The sequence below is a fragment of the Gossypium raimondii genome, chromosome 8 (assembly GCF_025698545.1).
Source record: "Gossypium raimondii isolate GPD5lz chromosome 8, ASM2569854v1, whole genome shotgun sequence".
Classification (NCBI taxonomy): Eukaryota; Viridiplantae; Streptophyta; class Magnoliopsida; order Malvales; family Malvaceae; genus Gossypium; species Gossypium raimondii.
This window is the reverse complement of record NC_068572.1, coordinates 39,097,203-39,118,333: the sequence shown is the minus strand read 5'-3', so window position 1 is coordinate 39,118,333 and position 21,131 is coordinate 39,097,203. Positions and strand designations below refer to the sequence as shown.

The following is a 21,131-nucleotide window of genomic DNA, read 5'->3' as shown; positions in this document are numbered from 1 at the left end:
AATATTATTTCATTAATTTTTCCCTTCAATTTTTATAATCAATTATAAAAATATCTTAATTATTATTAAATTAAATTATAATCTGTATTGTATTCTAATGTAATTATATGTTTAAACATAATATAATTTTCAATTAATAAATGTATATATTTTGTTGATGTTATATGTATAGTCAAAATTAAACGAGTCGGGCCTCGGGTAAGGTAATTTTTGCCTGAGATCCGGCCCGAATTCACAAAAGGACAAAAAATATGTTATTTTTTGTTGTTTTAGTGTTATTTTCTTATTGTTTTCTACCTATTTTCTACCATTTCACTATTATATTACTACTATTTTATTGTTATTGTCTGAATATTGTATAATACTTGTTTTATTATTAATTTTGTTATTATTTTAGAGGCATTTGTTTGTTAAGTTGCATCTATCTTAGTGTTATTTAAGTATACATATTTTTAAAATTTTATTTTTAATTTGTTGGGAAATATTTATTTTAATATTTTTAGTATTTTTGATGTATTATATATATTTAAAAATAATATAAAAATTTATCACTGGGTGAAATCATACTTGATTTTAGATTTTATCCAAGCCGGGCTTGGGAAAGATTTTAGGCCTATTTTTTGGGTTGGGTCGGGCCCGAGCCTAACAAACAGGCCTAAGATTTTAGTTGAGCCCGGCTCATGAACACCTCTAGTCACTATAAAATTACAAAGAATACATCCAAATAATGATAACTAGAATTACTTATTATAAAGCACGATCAAGTTAATAACAAAATAGATCTAGATTTATACTAAAATAAATTTATACAAAGACCATATATGGTGGGATATAAACTAGAATAAATATAGACTGAAAACTCATACGTGGCGTGATTTATGCAGTGTGTCACTTGAATCTGAGATCTTAAAGTTCCCTAAAACATTTAACATTGCTATTAAACTAAAGCTTCGTTATAAGTATATTTTAATCAATCATTATTAATGATTATATTTTATTTTGTCTTCTCTTTTAATTTTTATTTCTTTTTAATAATTTTAAGCGAAATTATGTTACATATTTAAAATTTAATTTAATTATAGTATTAATTTGGAGATGAATCTTTTATATTTTAAGAAACAATTTTATCATAATTTTTAAATAATGATAATTAATTAATTTTACATAAAATAAATTAATGAATTCATAAAATGTAACTAAATTAAACATAAATTTAAAAGATTTAATTTTAATTAAAGTAATTATAAATTTTATGGAAGTATTTGAATATATTTAATATTATAACACTTTAATATTTAATTAAACTTTCATTATTTTGTAATTAAAATAGATAAATGAGTAAACTAAATACAAAAATACATAGGTAAATAATTAAAAATAGATAAAGGAATAAACAAAATACAATATTACACAAATAAATAATGGCAGAGATAAAATTATTTTTATTAACAATCTGCTTAATAAATATATCTGAAAAAGGTTTATAAGATTTTTTCAAACATGTGGAGATCTAAGTGGCTTTTTCTAAAAGTATCTAAGTGGGCATTATTGAAATCATATTAAATGAGCATATTTTATTCTAAATCCAAGCGTAATTTTCTTTTACCAAAAATAAATAAATAACAAATGTCAATTTTCAATGACTCCTTAGTCAGAAATACATTACAAGCAAATACATAGACATATTATGTTTTATGCAAGGAAAATTATTTGGTCAAAAGACCCTGGTTGCTCAAGCTTACCTACCAAAAAAAAGAGACATTCATGGATAAAGGAAACGAAATCATTACGTTAAAAACTTACTTGAATTTTACAATGAGAACTGTGTGAATTACTCCATGTACCTTCAAGCAAAAAAAGTCAAATTTGTTAAAGGAGCAGAGGGCAACTTACCAAACTACTTAGGGGATTGAATTGTAATTTGACGTTTCTTTAGTTAACCTCTCTCACAAACTAATCCCTTTTTGAAGCTCAATCTCTATTTAAACTCACTTGTACGCCGGCCTCAACGCCAAATAAAAAAGAAAAAGAAAACCAACATTTGTCTTTTGGGTTAATTGAGATGTGGACAACTCCAGGAAGAAAGCAGGTAACCGAACAACTCTTCCACTCCAGTTTTGCGTTATTGAAAATACCATCATCATCTGCATAAAGTTCTGTCCAATTTTAACAACTTTTAATGTGTTTGTTTGATAACTATGTCTTGTTTTCATTGCCCTTTTTCTTATCATTTGCTTAATTTGCAGGCTTTTGGTAACATAGTATTACTTGGGATGGTTATGGTTTTGATTAATACAAATGGTGTTGCAAGTCGTAAGGTGAGAGTTTTAGACTCATTCGACGACTCGGCTGCAGGTTGCAGCAGAAAGTACAGTGCCTCGTTGACAGACTTTGGAGGCGTTGGTGATGGGGTAACATCAAATACAAAGGCTTTTCAGGCTGCCATTGATAACCTGAGCCTGTATGCGTCATATGGTGGATCTTTACTCTTTGTTCCTCCAGGAAAATGGCTGACTGGTAGTTTTAATCTTACCAGCCATTTCACTCTGTATCTCCATAAGGATGCTACTATTCTTGCCTCACAGGTTAGAAACTCTTATTGGAAAACATTATATATTTGATTATCTTTGTGATTTTTTTAACCGATACCGTTCTTGTTCTTGTCTTATAAACTAACATGAAAGGAAAATTGTTATCGCTTTATGAGAAAGTGAAGGAGATTCCACTGCCAAGCATGCTTACAGTTTCTGGTGTCTAAAAATTGTTAGGATGAGAGTGAATGGGCTGTTATTAACCCTCTACCGTCTTACGGTCGAGGAAGGGATGCAGATGGTGGAAGGTATATCAGCCTTATTTTTGGAACCAACCTTACGGATGTCGTGATAACAGGTACCAAGAAATGTAATCAACAATGAGATTCCTCGAAACAATATCATAGGTTCATGAAGTAATAACAACATGGATTCCCAACATATTTCAGGGGACAATGGCACATTTGACGGTCAGGGTGCTACCTGGTGGGACAAATTCCACAAGGGAGAGCTGAAATACACCAGGCCTTACCTTATTGAGATAATGTACTCCCAAGGAGTTCAAATCTCTAATCTCACATTGATGAACTCCCCATCCTGGAATGTTCATCCTGTTTACAGCAGGTTTTTGCCCCTCTCTCATTTTGGTAGTTTAATGTTCTCCTCAACATGTATCATGTTCTAAGATTGCTTGTGATGAAAATGCAGCAATGTTGTAGTTCAAGGAATTACAATCCTCGCACCGGTAACTTCTCCAAACACTGATGGGATCAATCCAGGTGGGAAAGAGGATGATGAATCTGGCTAAACAAATTCCTCACAAACTTTTACCTGCCAGCATGTTTACAACATCATCGATGCTAAAAGGGTTTGTTTTGCTGCTTGTTTTTCCTTCAGATTCTTGCACGAATACCCGGATTGAAGACTGCTACATTGTCTCCGGAGATGATTGTATAGCCGTTAAGAGTGGTTGGGATGAGTACGGTATCAAGTTCGGTATGCCAACGAAGCAGCTATTGATCAGACGGCTCACCTGCATTTCTCCATTCAGTGCAGTGATTGCACTCGGTAGCGAGATGTCTGGTGGGATCGAGGATGTTAGGGCGGAAGACATCACAGGCATCAATTCGGAGTCAGCGGTTCGGATCAAGACTGCTGTGGGAAGAGGAAACTATGTCAAAGACATATATGTGAGAAGGATGACAATGAAAACAATGAAAATGGTGTTTTGGATGGCAGGGAATTATGGATCTCATCCAGATAATGACTATGATCCTAATGCAATTCCGGTTATCCAGAATATCAATTTCCGAGATGTTGTTGCAGAGAATGTGACAATGGCAGCTAGATTGGAAGGAATTCCAGGACATCCATTTACTGGAATCTGTATATCCAATGCCACCATTGAACTAACAAAAAAGCCAAAGAAGATTCAATGGAATTGCACTGAAATTGCTGGGGTTTCAAGTGATGTTACTCCTAAGCCCTGCAATCTGCTTAAGGATCTAGGATCCCAAAATACCTGTAATTTCCCTGAGGACGACTTCCCAATTGTAAAATTTTAAATGTAAATGTGCTTTTTTATAGAATTTGACAAAATGAAGTAAAGATATCGTTTCTTCCCTGTATGAAATAATATCTACAATCTATATATAATAGAAATATATAGGTTATATTATACTATGCTTAAGCTGTAAATATAGTTCACATAATTTAATTTCCCCAATTTTAATTCTTAAGTTTTATTATTTTTAAAATCGAATATGTCAAGCATATTATCATATGAGTAATTCTTTTAATCTTGCTATTTCTCCATATCACTAAAAAACAAGTTTTAATGATTATTGTTTACGAGACAAATTTTGAAATTTAAAAAGTATAAAAACTAAGAATGAATTAATTAGAAAACATGAACTAAATCTATAATTTTATGCATAGTACAAGTCTAATAGTGAATTTAACCAAATAAATTTAATCATTACTCTTTAGGTCAAGACTAAAATTTTAAAAATTGAAAAGTAAAGAAACTAAAATTGATCAAATTAAAGTATATGAACTAAAAACACAACTTATGTAGAGTACAAAGACTAATAGATTAAATTGTTAAAACCCAAGAAAGACAAACTCATTTGAGTTAAAGAGCTATACATGAGCGGATAGTGAGAAAATATTTAAATTAAATTACTAAGTTTGGAATATCAACTAACTTACGTCGCATTTTTGGATTGGATTTAAGCATTTTTGGATTGAGTTGTCTTATTATGGATCAAAGGGTTTAACTTTGCAACATACTTTGAAACATATCATTTCAAGTTTGGGAGTTCAAGTTATCGTCAAGTTTACGAAAACCGCACAAGTAAAAATTTTATACGAGTTCAATATGAGTTTTTTAAGTTGGAAGCTTTGAAAGTCTCTTTAGCCACCAATAGATGTTCGACCTAAGTTGTAGAGCTTTATTTTACATAAAAGTTTATTTAAGATATTAAATATTTATTTTTCATTTAATTAGATATTTGATTATATAAAACTTGTAAAATCAGATATTAATTAGTTTTAAGAGTTTTAATTACTTGTTTATTCATTAAATAAAGTTTTGCCTATAGATGAATTTTATATTATTTTCCTAAAAGTTTATATTTATTTTAAATTTTATCATATAAGTGTCAATATCATCAATCATATTGGACAATATCAAATAAAGTTTTTACTTTGCATAAACTAAGTTTCTTTGAAAACTGAGTGATTCTTCTCTTGTTTATTTTTGGAGTGCATTGCTTTCAGGTCTTATTGATGTTTCTATGAGTTCTACTAGAAGTTTCGTAGGGTCCAAGTATATTAATAAACTTTTCTTTTCAAGGTTGAGAGATTCACGTTGTTTATTTATTTTCATGATTGAGCAATTCACCTAGTTTATTTCTCTATTATTCATGTCTCTAGGTACAAGTTATCTAGGGTGTGAGAGGGAATCATAAGAGTATCGTTGTTTCTAATCACAAGCTGATTAAAGGTGGCCCTGCACAAATTATTTTCTTCTTTTTACTTCAAAATCATGTTCCCTTGCCAATTTGCTAAATTTAAAGATTTTAGGTTTTCTTATCAATTCGTATCTTATTTTGAAGATCTTCAATGCTTATTTTGTGTACTCTTTTTTATTTTTTATTTTATTTGTAGAAACTCAAAATTTCAAAGGAAAAAGAAGAAGAAAGAATCACACTTTTTTTTTTGAATTATTCTTTTTTAATGATTAACACCTTTTTTAGTTATATTTATTTTATTATTAGTGCTAGAGTTATTATCACTTAATTTGTGTTTTTGTTATATATAAATTAAAACTAACATTTTGCGTTTTATTAATAATTTACTATTTAGCCCAATCAACTCTAATAAACAAATTCGTATACTCGGGTAACTACACCACACTAAAGGCATCGAAGTGCAAATAGATGCAAACACATACAAACACGCAACTAACCCTATTGGCATGCCAACTATATCCTATTCTTTACTATATTCACACGGGCATTACTTTAAATAGATATTAACATTTCTTTTCAGTTCAGTCAAAATTCCACCTTTTGAATCATTTTGTAAACAATTCAAAATATTATCAACATACTTACTTTCGCATTACAAGCATGTAACAATTTAGATATTACCTCGTAACAATTCATAATTACTATGGAATTTGTACTTTACGATTTAATCTTTTAGATGTCAAAATCACTATAATTAAGCATGTATATAAACCAAAATAGCTATAACTTACACATTTGAGCTTTGCTTTACAAAATGATTTCAAATACATCTATTATAGACTCTCTACTATCTATTTTTATCAACATTTTACACCACTACTTACAACTTTTACAACTTAGTCCTTTTTAACAAAACTAACAAATTCACTTCACAAATTTATCATTTTCATTTCTAAGCTTAAAATCTAATAATTTGGCACCAAAAGTTTCAAGAAATCATCAATGGAAAATTTTGAAGACTTTAACAATTTTAAAAAATAACATACGAATTAGTTAAATCAAGCTACCACGATTTAAAAAACATAAAATTTTGTGAGAAATCGACTTCAAATGGCTTACCATGCATGGATGAGAAGTTGACCGAACTTGAAGATTCAAAGAAAATGAATTCTTGGGTATTTGTTTGAAAATTCGGTGGGGAAGACAATAATAAAAGATGATGGCTCTTTTTCTTTAATTCATTAACATATAAAAATGTTTTAATAAGTATTTTGGCATTATTATAAGATAAACATAGCCTATAACCGTCCATTATATTATAATATGGCCTAATTGTCATTTAAATTATGATTTAATTGTTATTTAAGCCCTTTAATAATTAAAAATTATAACAATTATTTTTATCATTTTTACCATTTAGTCTTTATACCTTAATTAGTCACTAGTTAAGCAAAGTTACATACACAAAATTCAATTCACCTATATAAAAACTCGTAAATATTTAATAAAAAATTTACAGTGTCGGTTTATGGAAATGAAGTCACGATACCTCATTTTCGACACCTCTTACTTAAAGGTCGTTACACTTGTATCTTAATAAATTATCCAATTAACAAAATTTCTAAACCAAAAATAAAAAAATTACTAAATTAAACTTGTAAATATTAAATAATAATATTTAAGGACTCGACCGTCGGGAATGGAGTTCTGAAACCACTAGAAAATAAACTGTTACATATTTTATTAATTTTTCGGTGATAGAGTGAACACTTCTCTCTTTATGGACGCCACTGCAGGGTGCAAATATTCGACCAATGGGTGACTCTAGGCGATTTCTAATCTAGTTTATCCACATTATAGATATGAGGAAGATGGTATTGGGAGGACCATGGTCATTTAGCAATTACATTCTTTTAGTCCACCAGCTAGCGAAGGTGAGAATCTGGAGCAGGTGGATTTTTCTTATGCCGATTTACAGGTACAAGTTCACGACCTTTCGCTCAGATATGCGTCTAAAGGACTGGCCAAGAACTTGGGTAACATTATGGGATTTTTTTTGGACTATGATGGACACTTAGGTTGTTTTGCAAATATGAACACTAATGTTGACTCAATTGATAATGAATATTTGTTGGCTCCTTTTACTATTGATGAGTTCTGCAAGGTAGTTTTTAGTATGCACCTTGATAAGGTCTTGCGCCCGGACGATATGAATCCAACTTTTCATCAACATTATTGGTCAATTATGGATGATGATATCTTTATGCAGTGTTGTGCCTGGATTGAGCAAGGTGAACTCTTGATCTCTCTCAATGATACTCTAATTACTCTCATTCTAAAGAAGGATATGCCAACTCGTGTTTAAGAATTTTAACCTATTGTGTTGTGTAATGTTTTGTACAAAATCAAGGCCAAAGTCTTTGTTAATCACTTAAAGGTTATATTAGCAAAGATCATATCTCTGATACAATCTGCTTTCGTTTTCGTTCTTGTGAAACTTATAACTGACAATGTGATGATGGCTTTTGAAATAATTCACCATACGAAGAATAAGAGTCAAGGAAGGGTGGGTGAGGTCGCGATGAAAATTCATTGTAGCAAGGCATATGATAAGGTGGACTGGAATTTTTTATGGTTTGTGCAGCAAAAGTCGGGTCTTGTTGAGAGATGGGTGTCATGGATAGTGTTTTGTGTTACCTTTGTTTGATATTCTATTTTGTTCAACGATCATGAGGTTGGGCCAATTATGCCTAAACGGGGTCTCTAGCAAGGTGATCCTCTATCACCTTATTTGTTTATTCTTTGTATTGAGGGACTAGGTTTAAAACAAAAGGGAATGACAGAGGTAATGAAAGAAATAATAACAAGAAAAGCTCAAACTATTGAAGACGTTTTGATTACTGAAAAACGCAAAATTACATTAGATAAAATGACATATAAATAGGTTAACTACATGTAACGTTAAAGCTAAAAAACTTGCAACTAATAGCTCACTAAAACCTCAACTAACAAAACATAATCTGATCATATCCCTATAAAATAGGAACCAACTTATTTGATAAAGAAAACAAGTAAATTAAAAAATCCAGTAAGATGCACTAATTTTTAACAAAGTTTTCTATTCCAGCAGGGAGAGGCTTGAGTGATCTACATGGGATTTCAGTCTCTAAAGGGTCCTTTGATATCCCATTTTTTATTTGTCGAGGACAATGTTTTCTTTTTTCAGACCACTTCAAAGGGATGTCAGGTTATGCGATAAATTCTTCACAATTATGAACAAGGGTTGAGGCAGATTGTTAATTATCAAAAGTCGGGTGTCATGTTCAGTTCCAACATGAATTTGGTGGATAAGAAAATTGCTTATTCCATTCTGGGCTAGAGACCTCAATTTCTCAATGTTCTTATCTGGGACTACCATTGTCGATTGGAAGAAATAAGAAATAGATTTTTAGTCTTATCAAGGAGTGGGTTAGTAAACGAATGTCTAACTAAAAGAATGAACTCTTATCACGTCCAGGAAAGGAAGTTCTTAAGATCGTGGCTCAGGTTATTCCTGTCTACTACATGAGCATATTAATGATTCCCATTGGATTGTGTGAGGAGTTAAAACTTATGATGAATTCATTTTGGTGGGGCTCAAGTTCTGCAGATATTATAAATTTGGTAAGCCTCTTGGGAAAGGTTGTGTTTCGAAGAGGTATCCGTTTTTGAAACCTTTACTGCTTTATTTTATCTATGCTTGGTAAGTAAGGGTCACACTTCCTGTCTAATATTAACTCTCTTCTTTGTGCTAAATACTTCCCAGATTGTAGGTTTCTTGAATTTGTAGAAGGTAGTAACCCTTCATTTATTTGGAACAGTGTCAATGCTACTAAGAATTTATTATTACAAGGGGTTCATTTGAGACTTGAGTCAGGCCACCATATATGAGTTTTCAAGGACCCTTGGATTCCTCACAAGTAGACCTGATTATGGATCGAGCCATCCGCCCGAAAAGTGGAGGATTTGGGAAAAAATATAGGCCCGAAAAATGAGTTTGGACAAAAAATAATGCTCGTTCTCTAAACGGGTTGGGCTTTAGGTAAATTTTTTTGCTCAGGCCCGGCTCGAATCAGCTGTTTCACTATTGTTTTGTTGTTGTTTCACTGTTGTTTTGCTACCATTTCGCTATTATATTGCTACTATTTTATTATTATTTAGATATTGTATAACTCTTGTTTTATTGTTAATTTTCTACTATTTTAGAGGCATTTTCTTGCTAAGTTACAACTATTTTAGTGTTATTTAAGTATAAAAATTTTTTTAATGTATTTTAAATTGTTAGGAAACATTTATTTTAATGTTTTTAGTGTATTTGATGTATTATATTTTTAAAATTTATTTTTATATAAAAAAGTAATCTAAAAAAATTAATACGAGCAGGCCAAGCTATCCCAAACCTAGAAAACGAGCCTAAAATTTTGCATCAGCCCAACCCTTGATCAAGCCTACTCACGAGGTGAATTTTTTTTTGTTGATTTCAAGCCTATACAAGGGGTGAAAGTGTTGTGGGTTAAAGATCTCGTAATTGCTAAGGGTGATCGTTGGAATGTCGAATTGGTCGAAGGGTTTTTGGTATCGTATGGTGCTAGGCAAGTGATGGCTATTCCCATCGCGTATGATAAGCCAGAGGACGTGTGGTTTAGCATTACACTCGTGTATGGGTGTACGAGGTTAAATTGAGATATGTCACACCCCAAAATTGGGGAATACAAAAAGATGAGTAAAATATGTATATAAACTGTTTGGCGCGTTGTGGTAGCATAATCCGTCACCTTGTTGGCCTGATGGCGAGTCAAAGTATTGGAACATATTGGTGTTAAAGTATTCGCCCGTTGGTGGTACGTAAGGATTTAATTATAGGGTATCTTCAAGTGAAGAAATAATTCACACGATAACGAGTACGCCTAAGGAAGAGTACGCCTCAGAGTTTTGGTTAGGCACTAAGAGCCTACCAAGTGTGTGAGAATGCTACAGGAGACTTAATTGTCTTTAAGTCTATGTCATACACTAGTCACCGCGAAAAGTATAGTATACTCAGTTTGCTTGATGTAACAACCCGTTTTTTAGTGGTATCAGAAATAGTGATTTCAAGACCACAATTTTGACGTGTCATTTCATAAATATTAATTATTTAATATTTACAAGGTCATTATAGTTCTATTAAAATTTTGGTTAAGAAATTCTAATGTTTAGATAGTTAATTAAGTAAAAAGGACTAAATAGTAAAAGTTTAAAAAAGTTAGTTCTAATAGTTAAATTTGTTAAATGGTTATTGAAATGTGAGTGGATGGACTTGAATGGTAAATAAATCATATAGAAATTTAGTGGACAAATATGAACTAAGTTTTGTTAGTTATTAAGTTATATTATAAGGGTAAAATAGTAAATTAATAATTAAGAAAAACATAAACTAAAAGTAATACAAAATTTATCACCATCTTCACGCTACCAGCAAAACAAGAAGGGAGAAAACATTTGAGTTGAAGAAAAAGGTTCGGCCAAGCTAGTTGATGTGCATGTAAGTGATTTTTGGTCTCATTTTTAGTAATTTTTATGTTTTTGTAATAGTTTTAGCTTAATCTAACTAACCCGAGGGTTAAATTGTAAAATTGTTAAATGTTTTGGAAGATTCCATTGATGAGTTTGATGTGTTTATGAAGTTTAATGGTAGAATATTAAGCTTGGTTGTTAAATAGAATTATTTTGAAAAGTAATTTTGTATAATTTTTAAGATTAGGGATTTAATTGAAAATAATTGAATATGACATGTTTTTCTTGTGAGAATTTTAGCTTCTAAGGATTGATTTGGGATGGTTATGAACTAAATTCAATGGGTATAAGGTTTAATTGTGAAAATAATCATATTTTGGTCTTAAGGATCAAATTGAATAAAATGTAAAAGTTGGGGCCAATGTGAAAAATTAGTAAATAGGAAATAATATGCATTAAAATTGAATGTAATATGAAATTGAGGTTAATAAGTTGAAATAAACTAATTTATAGATCAAGAACAAGTAGATATTCGGGAAAAAGGGAAAGTTGCTGATTAGTCCCTGAAGTTTCACTAATTCTATAATTTAGCCCTAGTAACTTCATTCGGTTTAGTTTGGTATAGTTTGAAATGTTATATTGATTGTGAAATTGGTTATTGAATATTTTGGTATAATTGGTTGGTAATAAATTGTTGTTAATTGAGTAAGTAATTGTTTTGAACGTTGCTAAACAATGTGATGTTTTGAGCCAGAGGAACGTAGAGTAGAGTACAATTGGCATGCTAATAGGTTATATATATTGCACGTAATATGAGATTGGCTTGTGATGAGATAATGATTATCGACTTGTTACTGTCCACTGAACATTTCGAAGTCCAGCATTTATTGCGAACTATCGTGTTATATTTATAGTGATTCTTACATGTTACCCGGGGTGGATGTAAAGCCTTTGGGCTTGGTAGTTGGTTCCTAGGCGTGTTTTTGGAGGGATGATAGCCTACAGGCTAGGCACTTGGTGCCAAGGCGTGTTTTCGGTTGGATTGGCTCGTTTGAGCTTTCTGGCGTGTTTCAAGTGGATAACCGCATACTCGTATCTGTTATATCATTCATCGGGCAAATTTTCAGTGATAAATGACTTGATACTGAATTGTATAATGGATTGTATGATTTTCAGATATTATCATGACTTGATTTAGATTGCCTCTCCATCTTGAACTTGAAAAGATTCTCAAAGTTTTTCATGTTTCGAGGTTGAGGTGGTATTAGTCAGATCCTTCACATGTGATTTCTTCCAATAGGATTTAATTATAGCAGGATATGTTGTATTTTGAAGAGTTGATAAGAATTTTTTCTTGCAAAGTAAAAGAACTTCGAAATAAACTTGTACCATTATTAAAAGTTTTGTGGCATCAGCACAACATTGAGGAAGCTACCTAGGAACTCGAGGAAATGATGAAATCACAATATCCAAATTTGTTCTCAAGTAACAATTTCAAGAACGAAATTTTCTAAAGGGGGAGAGTTGTAACAACCCATTTATCAATGGTATCAGAAATAGTGGTTTTAGTACCACAATTTCAACGTGTCAGTCTGTAAATATTAATTATTCAATATTTACAAGGTCATTAGAGTTATATTAAAATTTTAGTTAAGAAATTTCAATGTTTAGATAGTTAATTAAGTAAAAATGACTAAAAGTAAATTTTAAAAGTTAGTTCTAATAGTTAAATGTGTTAAATGGTTATTGAAATATGAGTGGATGGACTTAAATGGTAAATAAACCATATAGAAAGTTAGTAGAAAAATATGGACTAAGTTTGGTTAGTTATTAAGTTATATTATAAGGGTAAAATAGTAAATTAATAATTAAAAAAACATAAACTAAAAGTAATACAAAATTTATCATCATCTTCATGCTACTAATGAAACAAGAAGGGAGAAAACATTTTAGCTGAAGAAAAAGGTTCGACCAAGCTAGTTGGTGTGCATGTAGGTGATTTTTTTGTCCCATTTTTAGTCATTTTTATGTTTTGTAATTGTTTTAACTTAATCTAGCTAACCTGAGGGTTAAATTGGGAAATTGTTAAATATTTTGGAAGATGTCATTGATGAGTTCGATGTGTTTATGAAGTTTAATGGTAGAATATTAAGCTTGTTTGTTAAATTGAATTATTTTGTAAAGTAATTTTGTATAATTTTTAAATTTAGGATTTAATTGAAAATAATGAAATATGACATGTTTTCTTGTGAAAATTTTAGCTTGTGAGGATTGATTTGGGAAGGTTATGAACTAAATTCAATGGGTATAAGGTTTAAATATGAAAATAATCATATTTTGGTCTTAAGAATCGAACTAAATAAAATGTAAAAGTTGGGGCCAATGTGAGAAAAATAGTAAATAGGAAATCATATGCATTAAATTGAATATTATATGAAATTGAGGATAATAAGTTGAAATAAACTATTTTATAGATCACGAACAAGTAGATACTCGGGGAAAAAGAAAAGTTGCAGATTAGTCCTTAAACTTTCACTAACTCTGCAATTTAGCCTTGTTAAGTTTGTTCGGTTTGGTTTGGTATAGTTTGGAATGTTTTATTGATTGTGAATTTGGTTGTTGAATACTTTGGTATAATTGTTTGGTTATAAATTGTTCTGAATTGAGTAAGTAATTGTTTTGAACGTTGCTAAACGATGAGCTGTTTTGAGCCAGATGAATGTAGGGTGGAGTACAATTGGCATGCTAATAGGTTATATTGCACGCAGTATGGGATTGACTTGTGATGAGATAATGATTATTGACTTGTTACTGTCTACTGAATATATCAAAATCCAACATTTGTTGTGAACTATCGTGTTATATTTACAGTGGTTCTAGTGTGTTACCAGAGGCGGATGTAAAGCCTTTAGGCTTGGTAGTTGGTGCCCAAGCATGTTTTCAGGGGAATGATAGCCTACGGGCTAGGCACTTGGTGCCAAGGCATGTTTTCTGTTGAATTGGCTCATTTGTGTTTTCTGGTGTGTTTCAGATGGTTAACTGCATACTCGTATCTATTATATCATTCATCGGGCAAATTTCCAGTGATAAATGACTTGATACTAAATTTTATAATGGATTGTATGATTTTTCAATATTATCGTGACTTGATATTGAATGATCTCATGTGATTGAATATATTATGTAACTCATATATGTACATGTATAAACTCACCTGCTAAATGATTGTGGTTGGCATGATTTATTATTTGTTAATCTTGATAATGTAATTTCTATGTTTATATGCTAAGTTTTATCATTTTAACTGTTAAACTTACTAAGCTTTATAGAAGCTTAATTGTGTCATTTTTCCTATTTCCTTGTAGATAATGTTTTGTGGAATCAGACGATCGTATCAACCTGAAGAACACGCTATCCAAAGATTTATCGGTAGATTTTGTCAAGTTTATCTTTAGGTTATACGGCATGTAATAGGTGTCTTGTATTTGTTTTGAATACTTATCCATTGTGGTACATTTTGTACTTGGACAATGTTGTGTTAACTTGGTTTTTGGCTCAATCGTATATGTCTTTAGCTTTTGGTTTGTAAAGGTCCATATATATATATAAGTTTTGGTCATTTTTGGTTTATGCTATTTGAGAATGAATAGGTTATGGTGGAAGTAGATATGAATGGTATGGATGGATTGTAAGTTTGGCATGTGCTTAAAGTAAATACTTGTGATCTTTGATTGTTAATTAGTTGGCGTATAAAGTGTGGTGCCATTGAGGGCATATTGGTTAGGCACTTAGGTTGAATGTTTTTGGCATGTTTTAAGCTTGTTGGAATGTGTTTTGAAGGAATGTAAATGAATGATTTTGGTTTTGTAACAGCCCAAAATAGGGTTTAAGAGTTTTATGGGTATTTTAAGGATTATAGCTTTAGTGTGCTCGGAAATTTTGTTAACATGGTATTCAAAAATGTTTTTGTTTATGGTATTTGGAAAATCCAATCAATTTCTAAAAATGAGTTTTAAATATCTTTAATTTTGAAAATAGGACTGATTTGTAAAATAGTCAAAACTTAAAGTTTTTAAAAGACAAATAGACCAAATTTTAAAATCCAACCTAAAAACCCCTATTTATAGTTTTATTTTCACATTAGTTTTTCTCCATAACTTGTTCTTGCTGTCCATTTGTTCTCCCAATTCTTCCATTCAATTTTCTTTGCCAAACCTAAATTTCTTTGATTCCTAACAATTTCCAAATCATTAAACCTCCATAAAATCCAAGAAAAACACTGAAAACACCAGAGATTTCTCTATTGTCAATCTTGTGGATTTTTTGGGTTTTCGATCAAACGCTCAATTTTTCATCAACTAAGGTAACGATTCAATTCCTAATTAATTTTAAATGATATCTGGTCTTTTAAACGAAATTTTTAGCCATTAAATCGCATGTTTGAAATAAAAGTCGAAAATTGGGTTGTTAATGGTGGATTTCGAGATTCTGGGTAAAAACATGGTTTCAAAGTGTTTTTCAACTTGTTTTAACATGATTATAAGGTTTCTAAACTTACTTTAAAGTTTCATTAAGGATTTCTAAGGTTTTAATGAGTTTTCATGAAAAATGCCTATTGTAAGTCAAAAAATTTCGATACCATGAATTGAGTAGTTTTACAAAGTTTAAAGGTTGAGAATCAGTCATAGATAAATAATTAGATGAAGGAAATTTGTTTCAGGAAAAAAGATTAAGTATAGACTGAGATATTCAAATTTTAACTTTTATATGTCGAAGGTTTCGGTTACATGAGAACATAGATTAGGCTTATGTCTTTGATTGCTTGTGGTGAGTCCTTAACTGATTCTTTAATGTATTGTTGTGAGATTTATTGTGTTGAAGGTTTGGATTCTCTAGGACCGTCTACGAGTTAGGAAAGGCTAATTTGAGCTTTCAATGTTTTGGCGAAAGCAAATTTGGTGAATGTTTGGAATAATTGCTTCTGAATACGACTCAATATGTTATTTGAGAATTTAGTTGTAGCTTAAACCCCTACTCTAAATTCCGAGTGTAAGCTTTCTTGTGTTCATGTTTATCTTGTGGAATACATGCTTGTGTTATTATGAAAATGTGAACTAAAATGAGATGTTATATATGTGTTATATGTTCATGATTATTGATGTGAAAGAGTATATGTAAGCATGTCATACATGCTAAGTGACAATGATAATATTAATGCAAATGTGTTGTAATATCAAATAGAAATCGATAAGTAATATATGTGTTTAAATATAAATATTTGACCTCGTGATTCTTGAGACAATTGGATATAGTTGGCATACCATAGGATTGTGAGTACTCACCTATATGTATATGTGATTTAGGCATTGAGGCCCTAGGACATGTTTGGAAAGATAAGGGAATGTGAGCTAAGCTCTATTCAACAGGACATGTTTGGTGTGTTGGAGAGTGTTAGTTTTATGTTTCACTTTTGAGACATGTTTGACTCTATGAGTCTATGTGGTGTGTTGGAGACCCGTGTATCCAATGAGTGGTAATAGTGCCCACTTTTACGTTTCATAGCTCAAGTGTCAAATTGTCTATAAAATATATTTGTATGTATTGTGATGTATGCATGAAAATGTATACGATGACTTAGTGTATAAACTATTAATCGTGCATGAGTAAATGAAATATGAAAATAAGTTGAGATTATCCTACTTGTGCTAAGTATGTGTTCCACTAATGCTTGATGACATGTTTGCATAGTAGTTGTTCTAGGCATTCACTAGACTTGTTAGGCTCACCCATTCCCTTCTTAAACCATTGTAGGTTAGTCGTGTACCGGTCTGAGCGGTGTGGTTTCGAGGGGTGATCCAATCAAGTCCATTTCGCTTTTCGTAGGTGTTTATTGTTTATTCAGTTATGTTTTGGGAATAAGGCAGTGGCAGACTTTGTGCTAGTTTTTTTCCGTGATGTTTTGGACATTCTATAGCTTAATTGCTCTTAGGATTTTGATATTTAAATCGTGTTATGTTGATTACTACTCGGACTGATTTTTGATATTGGAAATATTATTATGGTCATTTTGACATTTATTTGATAAGGTGATAATAGCATGATGAATTGGTACAAGTTAGAGTGATCCTTATGCTTATTTATGTTGTATTTTTTGGGTCTGAAGCAGGGGTATCAATATCCGTGTTGAAAAAATGATACCTCTGTGATTTTGAAATGAGCAGGAAGTTAGAATCGTAAATTGGTATTGATACCCTATCACGAGTATCAATACTCGGGGTAATTTTATCGATACTTTTTCAATTGTACCGATATTTTCTCATGTTTTACATTTAGATGAAAAAAATGTTGATTTGGTACCAATTTTCCATATGGTGTCGATACCGTGTAACAAAAATATCGATACCCATGTTCTAGTATCGATACCTACGTAGCTAGTTTCAAAATTTTGTTAAATGGACCTTATGCATGCTTAATTATTAGTATAAGACTATTTAGTGTATGATTAGCATGTAACGATGATAACTAAAGAGTAAGATTGACTTAAAACCTATACGAATGATAATATGAAAGACATTTATTTTAGAATGAGCTTTTATTGTCGTGTATGACATGAGACGGTGGTGTGGCATCCTAATATTCGAGCTCGATGACCGGGCCAGTTATAAGGTGTTACAGGTTTGGCTTGGTGACTAAGAAATGGTTAGTGATTTGGCTTGTTTTAGAAGTCTTTTTAGGTGCACACGGCCTAAAACACTGGCTGTCACACGATCGTGTGCCACGCACGGTCAGTCCACACGAGAGTGTGTCATCTTGATTTTTAGGTACATGGTAGTCCACATGATCATAGAGAGTTACACAGCCTGGTGACACAACCGTGTAACCTTAAGTTACACAGGGGTAGTTCGTTACACGGTTTGGCCACACAGCCATGTTCTTGAGCCACACAACCTGGGCTCTACCACACAGCCGTGTGGCCCCTGTTTCTAAAATTTTTAAAATTTTCTTTTTTATGTCAAATTATCCCCTGATTGTTGCCAAACTATTTTTAAGGCCCCTGTAAGCTCGATTTAAGGTTCATAAATGTAATTATGCTATGAATGAAATTTGTATTTGAATGTTGTTATTTAAATTAAAAAAATTATGGTCTAATGATGTTAATTGTTTTAATATGAGTCGTAATACTTTGTAACCTTAACTCAACAACAAAGACGGATTAAGGGTGTTACACTTGAGCATTGTCCAAGTTGGTTCTCATGACGAGATTAGTTAGGAGTTAGTTGGATTTGATTTGACCCTTCCCATGATTGGTCAAACAGTAACGAAGATCTGTGCCAGATTTTCTTTACCTTCCCCTAGATTTTTGTGGGAAAACCAGGAGATTGGGTTAGGTAAGCATTGTCACTTGTCAATGTCCACAGTAGGGGGATAAAGAGTTTATATCTAGTGAAGAGGGAAGACATTCCGGTTGGCTTTTATTTCTACTCTACGTTAGAGTCATTTCTAACGAAAATGTTCTCTTCTTCTTCATTAAGTTAAAGCTAAGATTTGTTTATCCAGTGGATGATTCAACCTTCTAGTAAATCTTACAGCTCTATATGTTACGATTATTGAAGAGTAATGATGTCAAAGGGTGTAAGAATAATAGGGTATGAGTGGAAGGCCCTGCTTGGGGGTCGCATGCGGTTGAACGATAGTAAACTATTTGTAATGGGGATTCTAATGGAAATTTTATGATCTTTTAATCATTTTTTTGCTGCTAGTTCAGGACGGATGATCTAAATAGAAGCTCTAGATCGAGGTGAAGGTAAGTCTCTGGACCCGTCTCCTGCGTGTTATGTTATCATGATTCTTTGTCTGATTGTCGCACATATAGATAAACATATCTTCTTGAGGAGTATGTATGTATGTATGTATGTTTGGGTGTTATCTGTGAAACATCTGCATGTATGTACTAACATGTACGATGTGTTGTATGAAAATGACAATATGTGGTAACCGTGTATGGAAAATAATGTGTTGGGAAGTAAGATTCTATTAAGAGTACAAATGAAATCTATGTAGATGTGTCCATTAAGTTATCCGAGTGATGCATAACAAAGTATGGTTGGTGATAATTGGGTTTAGGTAGAGTGTCAGAAAAGTATGTAATATGATAATGGACCCTATGGTAGTGCTTTGATGACATCTACCGAGAAAGTAAACACGAAGGCCAGTATGGCAAAATGTAGTTCGCTGGAATTGTAAACACGAGGTTTATAGGGACAACAAACACGAGAAAAGGCCAGTGTGTCAATTATGTGAAAAGACCATGGGAATGGCATATTCTACAAGGGTTTCTACGTATCTCAGGGGCGATGATGGGAAAACCTCAGGTGATGTTGAGTTTAGGCAAATTCATATCGTCAAACACAGAAGTTTATGTGAAGCTTTTGTAGCGAGTCACCTGTAAAGCCTTTGTGGCGATTTATTTGGGAAGCCTTTATAACGAGTCTCCTATAAAGCCTTTGTGGTGATTTATTTGGGAAGCCTCTGTGGCAAGTCCCCTATAAAGCCTTTGTGGCGATCTATTTGGGAAACCTTTGTGGCGAGTCGCTATAAAGCCTTTGTGACAGGGACTTGAAAAGCCTATGTGGCAAAATGTTTAGAAAGCCTGTCGGATGAATTCTATTACGCTTAAGTGGCGAGTTGTTAGTTCGCCTTTGTGTAGAGGTTTAGGCATGCCTTTGAGGCATTTTCTGAAAGAGTTCTAGGTAGAATACTCGACTGATGAATCTACTATAGTAATTCGCTAGGTCAAAAATGGAGCTTGACATATATGTAACTATGGATGGTGTAAGTGCCTACCAAATCTAGAAGCTCTCACATTTTGTATCGAAGTCATCTGAGTTCTATTGGGTAATCTAAGATAGTTCCTTCATCGAACCAAGTTTGTCGTTTGGATCGACTTAAAGGTACAATGTAACTGGCAATATGACAACCGCTAGAGCTAGTATAAGAACCCGTCGAGAGTAGAGTTCATATGCCTATCATTCCGAGAAATGTATCCAACCTCTATCTCTAGGCGATTGAGAAATAGGAGTCGCTATAATGTGGGAAGCCTGTGATCCGCCAATATAGTGGAGTGCGTATAAGGTGGTCAAGTTAGAGGTTGGTGTCTAGTTATCCACTAGGAGCGAGAGACATATCCTCCAAAGCCTGAAAGGAAGTCCATAAATTCTTAAGTTGAGGAATTCAACAACACCATCTAAGGGTAATAATGGTTAAGAATCACTAAATTCTGTTGAACTTACAGACGTCTATTTTTTATGCAGCATTCTAGAAATGGAACCAGTGTGCTAGGAGGGACCAAGCTAGCAATGTGCCAGGATGACAAAGTGATATTATGCATACAAAGGAGCATTTTGGATATTAAGCGAAAAATATTCTACACTATGATTAAGTGAATTTAACAAAGTTTTAAGTTGTAATATATTAAACTTTTTTTTTTTAAATTGTTGTATTTAGTAAATGTCGCTTTTAAGATCTTTTGACTTAGAAATATTATAAACTAATAAAAAGTAAGTTCAATTTAGTTGTCGCCTAATGAAAATTTTTTTTAAGTATTTATGTTTGGTGGCATCATATATCTAGGTCCGACAAATTAGATCAGATACAGGTTGTTACAAGATATCTCGTGGCTTTAAACAGGATGTCGCCTACCATGAACTTGGGAGTGGATGGCCCATGATTTGCTTTATTGAAATTGAATGTCCCTCCTAAAGTGAAAGATTTTTGGTGGCAGTGTCTGCGTCATTTTCTTCCATGTAAGGAATGGTTGGTCGAGAAAGGCTATCCAATAGAATCAATGTGCATTAGCTGTGGCACGATCAAGAGCTTTGAACATGTATTAATGTGGTGTTTGATTGCTTTCGATGCTTGGAGCTATTTTCGGACTTGCTGCAGATGTTGGGACTATTGATACTTTCTTTTCTTCTATTCTGAATCTGTTTAATTCTTTGATTTTTGAGGGGAACATTGACAGCAGCTTAGAGCCTATGATTTCACTGCAATCTCCTCTGGAAAGGAGTCACGACCTTGTATTACACAATTATCT

The 21,131-nt window shown here is 32.3% G+C and overlaps 1 protein-coding gene across 1 annotated transcript; it reads left to right on the top strand.

Moving 5' to 3' along the window:
- The first annotated feature begins 1,968 nt into the window (after nucleotides 1–1,968).
- On the top strand, nucleotides 1,969–4,167 carry LOC105791402 (probable polygalacturonase). The gene is made up of 6 exons (XM_012619468.2): nucleotides 1,969–2,089; nucleotides 2,247–2,585; nucleotides 2,769–2,889; nucleotides 2,981–3,155; nucleotides 3,240–3,310; nucleotides 3,429–4,167. The coding sequence occupies exons 1-6, from the start codon at nucleotides 2,063–2,065 to the stop codon at nucleotides 4,094–4,096; spliced, it is 1,401 nt and encodes a 466-aa protein (XP_012474922.1). The 5' UTR covers nucleotides 1,969–2,062; the 3' UTR covers nucleotides 4,097–4,167.
- Nucleotides 4,168–21,131: the final 16,964 nt, after the last annotated feature.